The 19,321-nt window shown below is 31.8% G+C and overlaps 1 protein-coding gene across 1 annotated transcript; it reads left to right on the top strand.

The window, feature by feature from the left end:
- The first annotated feature begins 3,463 nt into the window (after positions 1-3,463).
- Srx (sulfiredoxin) lies at positions 3,464-6,822 on the top strand. The gene is made up of 3 exons (XM_085947373.1): positions 3,464-3,673; positions 5,641-5,771; positions 6,083-6,822. The coding sequence occupies exons 1-3, from the start codon at positions 3,631-3,633 to the stop codon at positions 6,290-6,292; spliced, it is 384 nt and encodes a 127-aa protein (XP_085803499.1). The 5' UTR covers positions 3,464-3,630; the 3' UTR covers positions 6,293-6,822.
- The last annotated feature ends 12,499 nt before the right edge of the window (positions 6,823-19,321 follow it).

Here is a 19,321-nt window from a genome sequence, read left to right as displayed (position 1 = left end):
TCATCATCTTTCAATTCTTACCATCTTTCCACTTCCTCGATGATTACAGTCAACGATAAAGTCATTTTATATAGTCATCACAAAATACAGATTGCAGTTATTATATATATATACTTAAGACGCGAACTTTTCCGTGAACGGAACGCCGCTCATACAAAAATGACGTCTTTGGACGTCCCGCTTTAAATGGGATTTTACTAATGTAGGGAATAGGTATCGTCCCATACTCGGAATTGAAACAGAATTCTTTTTTACCACTTGAAAAGTAAATCGATTTTCATTTATTATTTTTGCAATAAAATTCGCGGCGTGCAAGGTACCGGCAATAAAAAGGTTAGTAATATCTGATCAATGAACGAACTCCTTCCAGAGTGGTTATTTTGAATGGTTTATTTACACAGATACTTAATTGCATACATTTTGATAGCAATGATTTTTGGTATACATTGTCAACATTTAATTTGATCTATAATAATAATAATTGTCTGTTTTTTTGAAGTATTTGCCTTTCGATCAGACCGTGATACATAAGTATATGGCTTTTTAAACTGGTTCAAATTTATAATGTAGCTTATATCGAACCAATTGTCAATCGTGCACGCTTACTTGAGCACTCAGTTGAGTGTGATACGGTTGCATGTGCCTAAGGCACTGACTGGATGTTCATAGAAATGGAACAGCTGAGTAGACGGGCACGCTTTATGATTGAACCGTTATCTCATTAGTTTGAAAAAATCAAATGAAAACGGCCCATTTCTCCATTGTACTATCATGTTTAGTTTTTATTTCCATATTACATGCAGACAAAGTTATGAACTATCGCTAGTACATAATAAATGTTACTTAAATTATTTTTTTCGTTTATGTTCTGCCCCAAAGATCACATAATGATGTTGTGAATAGAGCATTAATATAAGTCCTGCCAGAGTTTAAAAAAGCTACTGTACTATTTTTGATAAAAAAGTCAAGTGAATATAAAAATAGAATAACAGAATAATAATATGCCTGGATTTACATTTTACACTGTTCTTATCTGTGTTTTTTTATCATTTTGTAGATAATGAAATTAGTAAGTATTATTTTGGTATATTTACTGTTAGAACTCGAGGGGACGAGTCCAATAAATAAGAACTTTGCTGGAGAACGTTACGATACCTACAGCAATATTTTTCTATAAATTATCAATGTTAATTTTCGATAGTAAAATGTTACACACGTCTTTTTCGACATTTATAATACTAATTTGTAATTTGAATCACCCTAGATACGTACCTATTATTCTGAACCATCATATCTTGGCAGCGTCATCACTGGCAATATTTCATAGTATTATAAGCAGGGTTAAGCGGGGGTCGGGGGTGTAGATTTATACTTGAAATAGCGGGTGGGTCTATTAGTTGGGCAAGACATCCACAACCAAGATATAATGGTAAATCTATAGATAGATGTTTGAAAAAATATTGGTACAGAGCGGGACTCAAACCCGCAGCCATTGAATTCCAACCGACGTGCTTTACATTCATGAGTAATTAATTATGTTGCTACTCCTCGACAATGAGTTTGTAAAAATGTTTGTATTTTCAGTACTATATTTTTTATGATTCAATTCATATTATTATTAATTGGTAATAATAGTATCTATTACGTAGTCATCCATCATATAGAAGTAGTTAATGGTATATATATGTGGTAAATACACTGAATCCAGAGCATGGTCCTCTTCGATTGTCTTCCTTTCCATCTCCATCTGTCCACCTGACAATGTGTTGAGAGAATCGCTGACGACAACTTCTTTCATTCATTTATTTCCGCGCACAAGAAGTAAGCAGTTCTAATTTGCATATTTTTATGGTCACTATGTAGGTACATATCGGTTTCTCTTGCTCGGCCCCCCTTAAGCTTTCTTGTTATGTGCCAGAACTGTCACACCTTATTTTCAATGTAGTCAATTTATAGTAAGGCGTACATATTAAAATCAATATTATACGTTGAAAATATCTAGTATAGGGGTCGGCAACATTTTCAAACTCATGGGCTACATTAAACTTGTTTTAAAAATACAACGTCAATATTAGAGAAGATAGGAAGTGTAAAAATATTATATTAATACAGAAATATTTAAAGTAGGTACTTAAATAAGACATGAAACTTACATAATATGTAAAATTTCCATAAATAGTTGGTTTGGTAGACCATTGATGTCTACATTGATAAATCACAATCACTGCTGACCTTTTAATTACCACATTTAAATAACATGTTAATTAAATCCAATGGCCAAGTACTCCAAACGCACCAGTTGCGGTGTTAGCACTAAATGAGTTTTAAAGGGTTCAAAAACATTTGCATTTTGCTGCCTTATTTTAAAAAAAAAATTATAAATCATGTTGAAAATTCAATTGTAAATCTGAAATAATACCAATGGAAGTGCCAGGCCGTTTGCCACACAGATTTGTAAAAATATGTACTTAGATTTTCTTCACAGTTTCTTCGACCATGTCCTATCCTAATAGGATCATATGGACTTCCACAGAGTAGAGGTTTGTATTAACAGATTTTGTTTTTTACGAGAAATGGATGTCAGCCACTTGCTCGACCTATTAGGTCCATACTCTGACTCAAACACATATTGAAAAACAATATGTGTACTTGCCAGACCCAGGATTCGAACCTGGGACCCTCGACACTAGTGTAGGTACAATCACAGCACAATTTATTATGGAAATAATTCAACATACGGGTCTGCTTGTTTTGTTCATTTGGTTAGGTAAGTATCTTTTGTTCTGCGAAAAATGTATTTTTGCTGACGCTCTGATCCGATCGTAGATATTAGAGATAATTCGCATGAGTCATACAAATCAATAAGATTCTAACATTCTTATGATGATTATGGTAGGTATCAAATAAAATAATAGTAATAATTGAATACCTATTATTGTTTTATCACACTGTATTGTGTAATAATATAGGTATATTTTATAAGCAGTACAATTAATTAGGTATCACCCATTTATTCATCATTGTACTAGAAAATAATATTGTCTATAACAGCCCTCGTAAAAAATGAAAACTTGATGACAGGTAAATCATAGACTAAAATAATAATGATAATAATAATATTATTTTGTTTAATTGTGTTTATATTGATAACACCTGACCTAAACAATCTGTTGTTTATGTAGCTACGCCTGTCTTTTTTCTGCTATTATAGTACAACAGTGTACAAATGATAGTATTCATGAAAAAAACTATATTATACAGAACATAATATCTCATATGACATAGAAGATTAAATTGTAATCTTTCAAAATAGGTAATAGTATTTTTAGCATATTAGGTGTATGTTGGTGGTCATACTATTTTACATTTTTCACAGAATTACAATTATTGTACTATTGCACTATAACTATAGTACGGTTAGCAACACTAAGCTACGTTCTACCTGTCTTCCTATCTGTCAAAAGTCACAAAGTGTCAAAAGTGGAAGACGTCAGAAGAATCGGAATCGCAAATATTTAATTTGAATATTGTTGTGTGCTACTTGTTGTTGAGTGTTGATTTCGACTAGTTTATACATACTTTATTATAGGAACAATTAATATTTCAAAGTACTCATACCTATTTTTTATTATGATGTTACCACGACAAAACATATCCCGAATCATGGCTGCAAGTTAGTAAACAACTTACACATTCTTTTGTTTATGATTGATGAGTTTACTGCTCCAAAAATAATATCGAACAAACTTTTAAACATAAGTAATTGATAATTTTGACATAAAAAGTTTTATGATATTGAACTTTTTTGTAAATTGGTACAGTAGGTAGGTACCTACTCTCTCAGTAATCCGCCACCCCAAAAACCAGACAAGTGTCCAATTAGTGAAAGCGGCGGATTATAGTGCATACATACAAAATATGGTAAAAATTAAAACAGGTATTTCCTAAAAATAGTTTTTTTGAGAAATTTGTACTAGCAGATTACGGTTTTATTTATATCAAAATCATGTAGATAGGTACTTATTTACTAAATTATACAAATTAATAAACTAAGTTTATTAACTAAATATTAAACAGTAAATCACTTGACACAACCAGTTGTTCAGTGAGGCAGATATTCTTGAATGACTTAGGATTCCAGGCTTTCCCTATGACCAAAAGCTTCAGTTTGTGTGTCCCGGTTACATTGGAGCACGGCATAATTGTGATGCAGTCTTTGGGCACTTTCCTCCCTGGTACATTACTTTCTTTGCGATGAACGTACGTTTTATGAAGGAGAAGTTTCCAAAATAAACCCGTCTCATTTGTGTTGTATACTTGTACGCGGCGGACTACTGAATTTGACAATCGAATACCGGCGAATTATAGAGCTTGATTTTGTGTTTTCAACTAGTAAAAATAACGGCGGATTATAGTAGTTGTCGGATAATCGAGCAGCGGATTACTGAGAGTGTACTGTATTTAATACTTAGATACTTGTGGAGTCCCATAATAATATTAATATGATCCTCTAAGGATCGAACATGGTGAAGTAATAGTCTTGCTTGTCACTAAATTTATTACAATATATTTATTTACTATATTTTGATAATAAGTACTTAATGGTATTAATAAAATTTTGGTATATAAACATGGTATAGAAAACATAGATTAAATTATTCTTGATCGTAAAGACGTAGATAATTAGGTCTGCATATTTTTTGTTTTGTGTAAATGTTAAATTGGCAATTACTGCCATGTGAGGTTAGGTAATATCTATAGGTTAGTTTAGTTAATTAGTAAAAGTGAATTCTAATAAAATATAAAATAACGAGTAATATTTGAATAACAAACAGAAGGCCGGAGTCATTGCTTTTGCTGCTAACTATCCATGCCGACAATGAAGCTATACATACATAGACATTCAGACTTATATTAGCATTACACTTGCATAATATGACCTGCCAATCCTACGGATGCGATTGGTCCTGCTCCTCAGTTGCTTATCAGCCATTGTTAGTTTCCTGGTCGATTCTACCGTGCCTTGTCACTCTTCTCCATATTGTGTGACTGCACATTGAAGCTGCCGACTTCCTTTGCAGCATCTTTGTCCAGCATGATTCGGAGCTGGGTTATTGTTTATTATTTAATCCTCATAGGTAGGTAACGATTTATAAGATAAATTTGTCATAGCTTAAATTTTGTTTATAATGTTCATAAAAATGGCAAACATCCTTGACCAGCAAGATGAAATGTTAATTATATTATCTTGATGTGATTTTCGAGTACATCAAAAAAACTAAAGAGCCATTAATATCCTTCAATACATTTATTATATACTGGACAAATGCAGTCAAGTAGTTGTACCTAAGGTGCACTAAAGTCTGCTGGATTGTCTAACTTATCCGGTTCGGTGGATGTATATTGTGGCAGCGATGAACTATGGACGAAGCTAGGGAAGGTCTTCACCCAGAAGTGGATTGACTCTGGCTGATGATATATTATATGGACTTCAATGTTGTAATAATAACCCTTACAGTTTCGTTTCTTGGATCTCAAGCTCAAAAAATTATATTTCGTATTACCTACTTCTTTTAAAACCCTTGAAGATTTGATAACGATTTGTGCATTTTTTATATCATTATATTTTGTTAATTACAGCGAGAGGGATGTCCAGTATTCACACTGTTAACAAGGTGGAAGTTCACGATATCCCCATGTCAGTTATTACGAGACCCCTTCCCCCTCAGATCGATCAACAAAAAGTACAATCAATTGCAGACACACTCCAGGTAAATCTGTAATAATTTAAAACATTCACATATTGAATACTAGCTGGATATCTATAAAGGGGAGATATTAAGAAGACGGCACATGGCGAGGAAGGTACAACCACAAGCTGTACATGGTGTAGGTACAGGGTATACTGTTGTCTCACACGTGGAGGTGTGGCGATTTCATTGGACAGGCCATATTTCATGGATGGAAGATACCCAACCACCCGAAACGCTCCTCTTTATTAAACTTGAAGAGAAAAGTAAGATCAGGAGAGTTAGATTGAGGTGATTGGATTATGATTTTAAAATACAATTTTTATTTGTAGGACCCTGATCAGGAGCATCTAGTTCCGCCGATTGATGTGATGTGGATCGAAGACTCGCAGGGAGGCAACTATTATTATAGCTTTGGCGGTTGCCATCGCTGGGCTGCGCACTGCCTTTTACATAGAGAAACAATTAAAGCCAAGCTGGTTAAATCTTCACCACAAGATTTGAAGAGTTATCTTGGTTCCAGCACTCCAAATTTTCCATAATTCAAAAGACTTAATAATATTGTTATGTTGATTTAAATCATCTAAACGCAATACAAGAATTACTTTTTGCTATTTTAATTGCAATTAAAAAAATCATGTGTATTTTTATTAGTTTTACTGACTAAATAAACTTTGGTAAAATAATTTTAAGTGACAGAATCAACTGAATGTTGAAGCCATAATTACTTAATATATTATAACAATCTCTAGATTGTGTAGGAAAGATGTATATTCCATCATGATGCCCTATTTTTTCTCACTATATAAATTATAAATACCATAAAAAGGTATTATTGAATATTATGTCCTTGTTTCAAATTAAGAATATTTAATAAAATAAGTTTTTGACCTTCACACGACTCCTGTGCCCTTAATAGGTAACTAATGTATTGCTATTATGATAGATAAAACGACATAAAGAAGAGCATCCTTGACCCCAAAAGTCACCACACGCCAATACTTGTTGCGAATTACTTTTTCCTAAATTCTGACATTCAAGTTTATACGATAGATGTTAAACAATAATAACCAAAAATAATATCTTGGGAAAAATTCTCTCTCTTAAGACGTAATATGTAGTGCTAATATTACAGGAAAGTTAAAACACCTCCCTTTCGATAAAACATTTATATAGCAATATCAAATATAAATTCATTATTTATATTGAAAAGTCATCTAGTGTCCATTCAGAGCTATAATATAAATATTTATAAATATTCTTCTTGAAAATTACACGACCCTTTGTTATTCTTTGTCGGATAAAAAAGATAGGGCATAATAATTATAACATACATTTTTCCTACAAGTCCATTTATATTGTTCAGACCGCAACTCAAAAGATACTCTATACTTATTTTTAATTTTTGACCTTTACTCGGCACGTCAGCCATTATTGAGTTTTACATTTGATACAACGATGATAAGTACTATTTTTATTTGATGCTTATTTTATTTTTTAATAAAACATAATTCAAATAGTCATATTTTAAATTAATTACACTAAGATTTGTTGATAGGTACTTAATCTGTATGGTGCAATATATTGTTCTACAAAAATGTTTTTAAATTAGTGTATTATTATGCATTTTATTTTACGTTTATAATATATTTGAAGTCTTTGAATTATATATTATTATTATATTACTGATATTGCATGATAAACATAATATTTATCATCTCTGTTCTGGCAGAACACACTAACTGGAGAACACTAGTTTTGAGTAATTTGACTTGTTAAAATGTTTGAAATGGTCTATCATGTGAGTTTATTAAGTAATCGTAAAAAGGATGACTTTAAAATAAAGACTGTTTATTTATTAAGAAGGTTTCCAGACGGTAAAGTTTGAAATAAGGAATATTTTGGTATAACTAACTCAATATGTCATTTTTTCGAATTAGTGTCTTCTGCCAGAACAGTGACGATATGCAGTGGTGAACAAAGAAAAAACGAATAACAAACGAAAAGAATAACTGATAATGGTCAATATTTTAAATTATAATTTGTTCTGTCGTATTTGACATAACTCGAAAGTTTAAGAATACCCTGAATATGTTCATTTTATTATCGAAACTGATCATTCTAACAAAGTGCGGTGCTAATCACGTATTTTCATACAAATATTACTTATGTTACCAATAAATTCATTTCAGTACTTATGTATGGAATAATAAATCAATTTGCGATATTCATGGCCTTGTATAGTGTCTATCAGTATATTTGTGAACGGCTTAGCGGCAATCTGCGGAACAACAGATCCCCGCGCACTTTCAACACTTTGCCATTGTTGTAAATGATACAAGATATTTTTTTATAATATAATAATGATAAAAAGACAGGCAATAAAATGTATGTATACATTTAATAATACTATTAATCGTTACATTTTTTATTATTATGGTGGTTGGTACTCAATTAATTTTTTTATATTCTTGTGAATGCTGCCTATATCTGGACTCAATGAGTAAACTTGGTTAATCAAGAACTGCAACTTCACGACAAAAAATGTAGTGAAGTATCTAATTTAAAAAGCATGCCACTTATATAAAAATATATTTATATAACATTTTATTCATAGTTAAATTAAATGAAAGGTGAACAAAATAATGTAAATTTGTTTTTACAATTCGCATGTTTCAAATAAATAAACCAGCAATTTTCTCCTACTTTCCAAATAATATATGCGTAAAGTTTACATAATATCCAACTAGTGGTGGTAGTTTCGTTAAAATTAATATGTAAGTATCTATTCAGACCCAAGGTTTCTGAAATATTTAAAATATATATAATTATGTTATTGGAACCTCATTCCTATTAAAATAAGGAGAAAAATAAAATGCCTTCAAGACCAAGTCAGTAATAAAGTCTGATAGATTTAGAAAATATTTTGTTTTGTGAGAAACATCAAAATGAATGTTTGAAAACTACAGATACTCGTAGAAACTACAGTGTGATTTAATGGAATTGAAAAAATAATAATTGATGACTGATAATAATTTAATTGTATCTACTAGATAATTTTTAAAAGAGCTCAAATTTACAGATATAATATTTTTATATAAAGTGTTTGAATAGTCATAGTTTTATTAAAATTGTTTGAATTCATAAAATTTTAATATAATTTTGTCGACATCCCAAATACAATTTCCGTTATGTATTTATAGATCAAACAATACTTTTGTTAAATGGATATAATTTGTATCAAAGTTTGGTCAGTGCTAACTAAATCTACGTAATGAACAGTATGGTTCTTAAATTAACACTCAAAGTGTGACGTTAATTGATATTTTTACCTGTTTATGTTCTTCTCATTGTTGACGGTGTACTAGTAGATTGTTTTAAAATGTCTTTTGATCTGTTAATACATAGCACAGTCCATTGTGTATTGTTTATACCTACTTGTGTTTTTAGTTTTGCTGTTTACGATTGTACCTGTAATTTTTATAAACCACTGTATACTTTTCACTGTATTTTAAATAATATTTTATACACTTACATATCTTATTATGTTAATATAATCTAAAAAAAATGTACAATTGTTTTTTTATATCACATTCGATAGTGCAAAGGTCAGCATGCTTTTCCCCATCCTCGTGTATATATTATTATTATATATTTAGTATAGGTATTTTATTTTTGATTGATTAAAACCTTAGATTTTTTAAAACTAGTATTGCGCTAGAACAATTTTTAAATGTGGAAAAGCTGGTAAACGAAATTCCATGCATTTTAAAATTATGCAGGAGGCATATTGCATAGATTTGAGAAAATTTATTTGTCAGGTTGTGGTAAGTTTCTACAAATAATTTGATTACATTTCTAAACATTACATTTATCTGCGAATCTACTACATTTGTAGATGAATAATTAGCTATTAAATACAGCCAGATGAATTTGTTGTTAAATGTTGCACGTAATTTCAAACAATGGCTTCAGACAAAATAAAAAATACAACTGCAGTAGACTAATTTACAATAAATTATAATAATACTTGCATCTCTTATGAAGTTGAATAATTAGTTTAACTGATTGAAGAATGGATTTGAACAAATGACCAATTGCACAACAATAGAAAATTGGCACTCATTTACATTTAAATGTTAAGGTTGAACAAATTAATTATTGTTAGTAGCACCATTTCTAACTGACATTTATTAAGGAGATTATGTCAAGCATTTATTTTCATCATTATGGGTTGATATTTTCGCGTCATAAATATGACCAAAGACCAAAAATATTGCAGAGTTGGGTAAGTATTGTAATAAATAAAATATTTTATAACATACTCTTTAAAATACAAATAGTGTATCAGAATGATTAGGAGATTGACTTGTCAAATTTAATGCTATGTTCAGGGGTGGACCAAGATGTTTTAGCGATTGGAGCAACTACAAAATGTACACTTTCAGTAGTGGCGTACGGTCCATATATGCTGTATGTGCTCCGCAGTCCGCATCCCCAGAAATAATTTGAGGGTTCTGGTTGAAAAACTGGATAACTCACAGAAGTGTGTTTTGGAGATAATCAACACCAAAGTTTAAAAAATCGGTGTGTGTACTTATGTACGCGCATTAGAAATTATACTTCTTTGGCGTAACAAAACAAAAACAAAACTTGTGATAAACTAGATTCTTCGACTAGCTCTTAATTATCTTGTTAAATTACACACTCAAGAAAAGGACCGCTTATTGGAACGTCGTTGGCTTATTTCTATACACTTTAACTTATACCACTAAATTATATAATTATTTATCGTTGTTTTTTATTTTTAAAGTATGACGTTTAATAGTTTGTTTACGTAAGGAATTGCAAATGGCCGACATTAATAAATTCGCTGCCTAGGCAACGGAACAATTCTAAACTATAATATACTGTATAATCGTCACGATTGCAGTATCATACTGTGGCGTAAAGGTAGTGCGTTGGGCTGATAACCGAACAATCGGTGGTTCGAATCCAATCGAGTGCGTTTTTTTTCGTTTGAAAAAATAAATTACACATATTATTTTTCAATTTGTGTTTGCGTCAGAGTATGGATGTAATAGGTTGAGCAAGTGGCTAAGAATCATTTCTCGTAAAAGAATTTCTGCGGAGGCCCATAATATAATCTAATTAGGATCGGACAAATTTTATGGTAAATTTTACTTCTTAAGCAAACATTTTATATAATTAATCGTATGTGGTTATTTTAAAAATATATTTAAGCTACTGGACTGCAACACAACGCACCATACTCACTCATCGCCTGCCCGTTAAGATTCATTGGTTACAAAACCCTAAGTACATAATATTATGTGTACGAATTAAGTATATATGCGAAGTAAGTATATGGGTATTATTTTTCAACAGTATCCCTATATATATATATAAGAAAAAGTCACTGCACGCTACTGCCATCATAATTCCAATTATAGTATCTACCCACAACACTCCGAACACGAATATCATCGGATTGTTTGATGCAACATTATTTATGAACGTAAATAATAGGATACTATATTGTTTTAAAGCACCTATAGTATTTTATTGTTTATATATGAGGGGTTCACAAGCATAGTGAATCAAGTCCATTCTGGTTATTTTTGAGTGTTCAGACATAATATTTGAGTATTTCTAATTCTGTAAGGGTATGATTTCCCTTACATAATCGCGCACACATCGCGTCTCGCCATATATTTTTCACTAACTGCCTTACCGAAACATAGTTGTATAAATTTTCTTTTAAAAACAATTTTGAATTGATAGAAAAAAGGATTTAGTAATTTTCAAACTCAAATAGAAAGTATAGGTACTGAATATATTTTACCATATAATGTTATTTATTAATAAAATTAAGGGTATAATAGATTTATTTAAAAATATGTGCTATAACCAGTAACCACGGACATCCGATGTTCTGAAATATTATTAAAGATTTATTCTCAATTTCAAAGTACGATGAGTACAGATTTACTCAGTTTATAATAATAATAATAATGTTATATTATCATTTCTACTATGAGAAAAATAGGATATACTAATGACAGAGACATTTTCCCTACAAAGCTCACAGATTATTCAGAGTTTGGTCTCAAAGATATCATTAATTCTTAATTTTCGACCATTACACGCACAGTTGACAAATTAAGCACCGGTTTTTGCGAACCGGTTGAATCTCATCAATTCATTATTTATTGTTAGCATTAAGTAGATACCTATTTTTGTCTTATAAAAGAACACTCTCGAGATATACGAGATATAGGGGATTGCATTAAATTTCCAAAAAATGTACCTTCTCTTGTATGCAACATGGATTACGTAATTTCTCTCTCTCTCATCTGTTTATTTCACAGTGATCGAATTTTCCGAACACATGGCAAACGATGTGGGATGAGGTGATGCCATAATATATTGTATACATATTATAGGGGTATTTATGTTTTTCTCTCCAATTTATTACTTAACTACTTCACAGGTTAAAATATTAACGAACGTGTAGTTGAATTTAATGAACATGTAGTTTTTTAAAAACAAGGTAGACGACATAATGATCTATTGACAGCTATGCCATACATGAAAAATATGTTTTTTTTTTTTTTAAAGAAGTCCGCTGAAAGATAAAACGAAAACAATTTTTTTATAGGGAAATAATTTTATAGCGTCGTGGGTTTGACAAGTACACAATATATCGTTTTTAAATTTGTGTATGAGTCAGAGTATGTACCTAATAGGTTGTGGCTAATAGTAAGTGGCTGACATCCATTTCTCGTAAAAGCAGAATCTGTTAATACAAACCTCCACTCTGTGGAGGCCCATATGATCCTATTAGGATCGGACATTGTCGAAGAAGAATTTTATATTAAAATTACAAATAATATAAAATATTATTATTAAATACGTCATACAGAAATATAATATGATAAAACAACATACTGTTTCAACGTTTTATAAAGGGAACAGTACAGTGGCGCACCCAGGATTTAATATTGGGGGGGGCCCAAGGAGGATAATGTAAATTAGTCCCATATGATCTTTTTCTTCTTCACAGCCTAGTTTCTCGTTTATCGGCCTTTTGTCTATTGCACTCGGTGTACCCACACCATGGTCCCCACATCCTGAAACGGGCCCTCAGGATAGGATATTTGGCGGGCCCCCTACCTACCGCGAAGATTAAATGCAGTGTGAAACACTACATTAACGTTTTTCAAATTGTGTTTTAGTTCAAATTAAAGGTACTCGTACTCATACAGTGAATTATTGGCGATTTTTAATACATCTACTTTAATAATGGCGCTGTCAAGTATCCACACATAATAATCAAAAAATATATTGCACAATTATATAATTGAAAATGTTCATGGCCATGAAGTATAATAGCGCCGCAGGCGACTTTTTTTACTATTAAAGCTAATGTATGATGTGTGTTTATCTCACTTATCTGGTCAACCCGACACGCCGGGCCCCCTACAGCCCGGGCCCCCAGGCTAGAGCCCTGTCAGCCCTCCCCAGCCATTACCTACACCACTCCGGAATTCGGGTGGACACCGAGATTTTTTTGACAGTTCCATTAGGGATTGGGTTTCTAAAAAAACCTGACATTAGTGTTTCGAAATTTTTGTGTTAGAAATTAAAATCTAAGAAATTTTTCTAAAAAGGGTGCTGGAGAATTACAAATCATTTTTTTGCCGTGTTTTTATTTGTCTAAGCCCAAAAGTATAGTTTATCGGCTTTCAATTTCAATGTTTAAAATCATTCTGATAATTTTGGGGGGTGCCAGGGCCCCTTGCCCCCCCCCCTGGGTGCGCCACTGGAACAGTACGCCATTTACTTATTTTCCATATGTTTAGACGGCTTGGTGCGAAAAATCAATCATCTACTTTAACATTCTGGTATTGGATTCAATGAATCATGTAGGAATCACCACTAAGATAATGTATATTTTATACAAAATGTAACGTTCTGACTATTTTTATAATAACAACAATTACACATTTTTTTGATAATATAATTAATTTAAAAAAAACTAGGTAAGTAGGTATCGTATTAATAAAAGAATTTTCGCGACTTCTTGCGAAAAAATAGTCATGTGTAGTATAATATAATATGTAGTAGGTTATCTATAAATACATAACTCATATTCTATCAAAAAATGGGGTTTTCGCAGTAATCCGATAATTTGTGTAATTCGTAATGTTAGAAACCAAACCTATTATTGTTTATATGTTTAAATTTTTTAAGTTTGTTAATTTTAAGTTTTTAAGTTTGCTATATGTTTATTTCTATATAAAATTCGTTACTTCTTACCTAATATTCGGATACTCACCACAAGTAATACGCAGCAAAATATAATATGTACCTACTTCATCATTTTCCTCTTGTTCGAGGAAAATCTACATCCTGACAACTTTGCGTAGGCGACTCATCGCTTCTCTGTCTTTCACATAGCAGATGTAAATACAATAATGCTTTCTTCATCGCTATCACTAGTAAAATAATATATATATTATGATATATCTGCCCGAAAAGTTTACGTTATAATGTTATACGTATATAAAATGCTACAAGTACAAAGGTTATCTTAATTAATATTCTCTGCATTATATCATAATATTGAGGGTGACATCGACAATATGTAATTCAACAAAAGTATGAAACAACAACAAGAGTACCAAATTACTTATTGTTTATTATAGTAACTAAACTAACTAAGTAACTTAAACGTAATTTGAAAGAGTTTTATTTTATAATAAATGTTTCGCAAAGATACGACCAGGGTATACATGTTTCAATAGTTACGTCTACTTGTAGCGTCTGATGATAACGTCCACATCTAGCGACAGAATAGGAAAAAAACAATTTGATAATACAGCTCGCTGACACTGCTCTCATACAATATAAAGTCAAAGTTAAACCTCTAATAAATGGTTATAAAATACTATATTGTGGTTATGTGTATCATTAAAATTTGGTTTATTAAGTTTTCTCTTATGTACCAAAAATATTTTAAAATAATGTATTATAGTTTTGATGCATTTTATATTTATTTAAAAACATCGATTTTACTAAAAAAATGAAAATGTGTGTGTATAACTTGAAATCACTTTTATATAATATATCAAATCTGCTTTCCATTGAAGCTTGATTTTTAGTATTGATTGATTAAGTCACCTTAAAATTTAAATGATCAAATTTCAAGTTTTGTATTTTTCTATTGATGGTAGGCTGAGCATTCGCGTTAATCGACCAATAAATACGTATTTTGGTATGGACACATATATACCTATATATCAAATACTTTATTATTAGGTACACTCTTATCTGAAGGAAATGTGTGTGAAAATAATGAATAAATGATAGATAGATTAGATATTCAATAATTATTTTTTTAGGGGAACAAAGCCTTTTTCTCATCCGAGGATGATTTAATTACATAAAAAATGTCTTTATCTATTAAAATATATTTTAAATCTGTTGTAAAACCATTTCCAATTTCCAAAGACCAATTATGTAACCATTATCATGTTTTCGAATGATTTTTTTGATTACAAAACATTATAGCTATTGATAATATCCTTCTTTCTACTAAGTGCATATTTTCAGCGGAAAGATCTACAATGATATATCTACCTACATATATACATAACGAATATATTTCATTTAATAACGATTAATATAGGTTTCGCCCACTTAATGGACAGACCACTTGACACGTGGAGGAAGCTAGCCTTTGCCGTTGTTAAATTATGTGGATGAAGAAGTATAATAATATGTTTGTTTACCGTATTTTATCAATATTGTGTTACGAAATTTTCTTCGGCTTCCTATGCCACATCATGTTAAACCAGGGGGGGGGCAAACTTTTTGGATGGAGGGCCAAATTCAAGAATTCAAAATGAGCGGCGGGTCGCAAGTAAAATACCATTTTTAGATATACACTATTTATTATCACGAAAAATAAACATCACAAAAACATTATGGGAAGAATGTAACTGTTGTACATTTTTTAAAATTCAGGTGTTAATTTTGTAGTTGATGTTTTCAAAATGGCTTAATGGGCATCGGAGATATTTGATCGTAAAGAATTTTTATTGAGGTTCATGATCGAAAATGTTTGTTCACATATATAGGTAGATCAAAAAATAACGAACATTTTTCTTGCATAATCTTTAAGTTGATCGAATTTGTCTGAATTAAGGGCATTTTAAAATTTGGAGATTTCTTCACGACGATGCAATTCTCTTAAATCAGTGACACACTGCAGATCAATAATCTCAAGTTGTAGCTCTGTCGGTACACTAACAATATCTATTGAAAATAGATCGCGTACTATTGCTAAACAAATTTTTATCTATTGTCAATATTTTTTTTTAAAAATTACAAAAAAAATATTCGTAATCAGAAGTACAATTAATGATGGCGGGCCGTAAAAAAATACTCGGCGGGCCACATGCGGCCCGCGGGCCGCAGTTTGCCCCCCTCTGTGTTAAACTAATATTGGTGAAAGCATCGTCAGATCATTCGTTAATTAATTTTCCAATGCCTTCCCTCTTATGACTAAATTATAACAAAGATTTTAGCCTAATTTTATGTCAGTTATTTTGTGTAATGTAATCTTTATTTGACTGTAAAAGGTATAATATTATAATATACACGTATAGTTTCAGACATTGACGTCAAACGGCATCTTTTCTCGCTTTTGTATATCTATCGATGAAGAGCATATTGCCTTTGGTCCATGGGTCTGGACGAAAGATAAAACGAAGAAGGAAAAAAAAGATTTTAAGACTGGTTTCTCCATTGAATTGACAGAATAAACACTGCGAAATGCGAAACTAATTAACAGGCAAAAATTGTGACGAAAGACATACGCATTGAAGGGGCACACACATGCCAAATTATTAAAATTCGCAGCCTGATTTTTTTAAATAATATGACACTAGTCATTAATTGACGTAATATGAAGTTTGGTAGATGTGACGCAAGTTTTTTTTGAACATAATATTACACGTGTTTTTGGAGGTTGAACGTATTTTTGGCATATTACACGAGTAATAATTGTGTATAAGAATTTATAATGTAAACAAGTTATACAAATTGTCAAATAGGTACACGGAATCTACAATCAAATTGTTTATTATTTAATTTGCCACCACTAGAATATTCAAAATCAGGAATGCATGACCTGCCTACTCAAAAGGGGACGTCACCGTAACTACCCACATATCTTTCTCTCACGTTATATTCTCTATATTATTTTCTTGAAAGTATTTTTGAAATCGGTGCTGTTTAAAAACATGTTTTTCATCATGAGAGGAAATACCGAAAGCCACAGACTAGGTCAATAATGGGATATGTCATTATTACTGTATATCAGAAAATTGATTAAAATTAAGTCTGTGCGTCTGAGTAAGACTGATTTTTCCTTTGTATTACGGTGCGTCGTTGTTGCATTGGTCATCTGCAGCCAAGTATCGGAACAGGGAAGTGAGGCATTCGCATCTTTTCAATCTGACACGTTTATAGCGCATGGAAAGTGGCGGTGTACAAACTGTGACGCACATGCGCACATGGCGCGCGGAGATGGGGTAACCTTAAACTTTTCCAATCAACATAGCTTCACACTGAAATAGCAGCGTTGTCACTCAAGGAGCTCATGCGAACGCTGAGATGGTGACACTATAGGTATATTTTATTTAGTGAATATTACGAAGGGCTATGTCAATGATAGTATCGAATTTTGTTTAAATATGTTTTACTGTTCTTATAGTAACTTAAATCTGTTGAGATTGACAAAACACAGTATACTAAATGCTTGATTCGTAAAATGAAAATTCAAAACCTATTTAGTATTTTACTAATTTTATACAACGATTATGAAGAAAAAAATAAAAATATGAGGCTAAAGAGACTATGTATCTCTCGTTTTTGTTCAATAATTTATAAGAAAAATATAATCACAAGTTTCTTACTAACTAGTAATGTAAATTTTTTAAATGCCAAGATCCGGAAAAGTATCGAGCTATATGGACGAGTAGACTTTAAACAGGCGATATGTTTGAATATATGAAATACTTTAAAATGTGTGCTAATCAGTTACGACACGTGGGGGTAGGCAGGCCACGCGTTGCTTAAGGGCGGCGAATAAAGAATCGAATACAAATTCGTGTGGTCGCTTCATTAGAAAGTAGGTATCGACATCTTAGTTTAAAACATAATCGAAGTATAGAAAGTCCTGACCCATTGTAATACATATCTATTACTTACTGCAATGGCGGTTTATCGCACAGAGAAAATTGAGTGCCTCCAAGCCTACAAGTGGCATAGACTTCCATATAAGTACCTAGGTACAATTTGAAATTAAAAATGAAACAATAACTAGTAACAATTTGAAATTAAAAATGAAAGGGACATCACTCGTTCATACTACACAGTCTGATTAAGAGCGGCACTTTGCCTAGGGACGTTACTGATGCTAATCAACTGAAAGCTCTCGCAGGCAGAGCGTTGGAGCGGAGCTCGGAGCGAAAGCACGGTGCAGTGGAGCAATGAGGTTTTACCCGGAGCACCGAAAATTTGTAGTGCTCCGGATGTTTTTTTTAGTATTATTAAATTTTCGTCGTCCTAAAATCCGATGAAAATCCTGAGTCGAGGTTTGTATTAACAGATTTTGTTTTTACGAGAAATGGATGTCAGCCACTTGCTTAACCTATTAGGTACATTCTCTGACTTATACACAAATTGAAAAATAATATGTGTACTTGCCAGAGACAGGATTCGAACCAGGGATCCACGACGCTATAGGTTGACGCTTAAGTCTGCATGTCGAGTTGTATCCAGTATGCCCACTACCCAAACGAGTGTCGAGAGGTTATTTTCTGTACTAAAATTAATTCTATGTAAGAAGAGGCAGGCAATGAAACATTAAAATCTTATTAATACACTATTAAGCAGAGCGTTGGTGCGGAGTTCGGAGCAGGAGCACCGAGCAGTGGAGCAATGGGTTTTACCGGGAGCAGGATCGGAGCCGGAGCACTGAAAGTTTGTAGTGCTCCACTGCTCTGGAGGTTTTTTTTTTTTATTATAATTAGGAAAATATTATATTTGACACGAAGTCGGATTCAAGCGGCATGTCGAGTCGTATCCAGTATACCCACCACCCAAGCGAGTGTCGAGAGGTTATTTTAGTACTAAAATTAATTCTAAGTGAGAAGTGCGGATAATGAAAGACGATTTGCTGTTGGAAATTTTGTTTAATAGAATTAATAATTAAATTGACGAATAATAAACTTTGTTTTAAATCTACTTATTTAAAAAAAAAACGGTGTGTGTACTTATGTACGCGCGTTAGAAGTTATACTTCTTTGGCGTAACAAAACAAAAGCAAAACATGTGATAACCTAGATTCTTCGACTAGTTCTTAATTATATTGTTAAATTACACACTCAAGAAAAATGACCGCTTATTTTAACGCCGTTGGCTTATTTCTATACACTTTAACTTATATTACTAAATTATATAATTATTTATCGTTGTTTTTATTTTTAAAGTGACAA

The sequence above is a fragment of the Rhyacophila brunnea genome, unplaced genomic scaffold (assembly GCF_057557595.1).
Source record: "Rhyacophila brunnea isolate RB1 unplaced genomic scaffold, BYU_Rbru_1.0 scaffold_2, whole genome shotgun sequence".
Taxonomy (NCBI): Eukaryota; Metazoa; Arthropoda; class Insecta; order Trichoptera; family Rhyacophilidae; genus Rhyacophila; species Rhyacophila brunnea.
This window is presented reverse-complemented; position numbering and strand designations above follow the sequence as displayed.

What these genes read in the sequence shown, in the direction of transcription:
- Srx (XM_085947373.1), top strand. Translation starts at nt 3,631, where the DNA reads ATGATGTTACCACGACAAAACATATCCCGAATCATGGCTGCAA. An exon ending in ATCCCGAATCATGGCTGCAA is followed by an intron (nt 3,674 to 5,640) that starts GTTAGTAAACAA and finishes TGTTAATTACAG; the next exon opens with CGAGAGGGATGTCCAGTATT. An exon ending in CAATTGCAGACACACTCCAG is followed by an intron (nt 5,772 to 6,082) that starts GTAAATCTGTAA and finishes TTTTATTTGTAG; the next exon opens with GACCCTGATCAGGAGCATCT.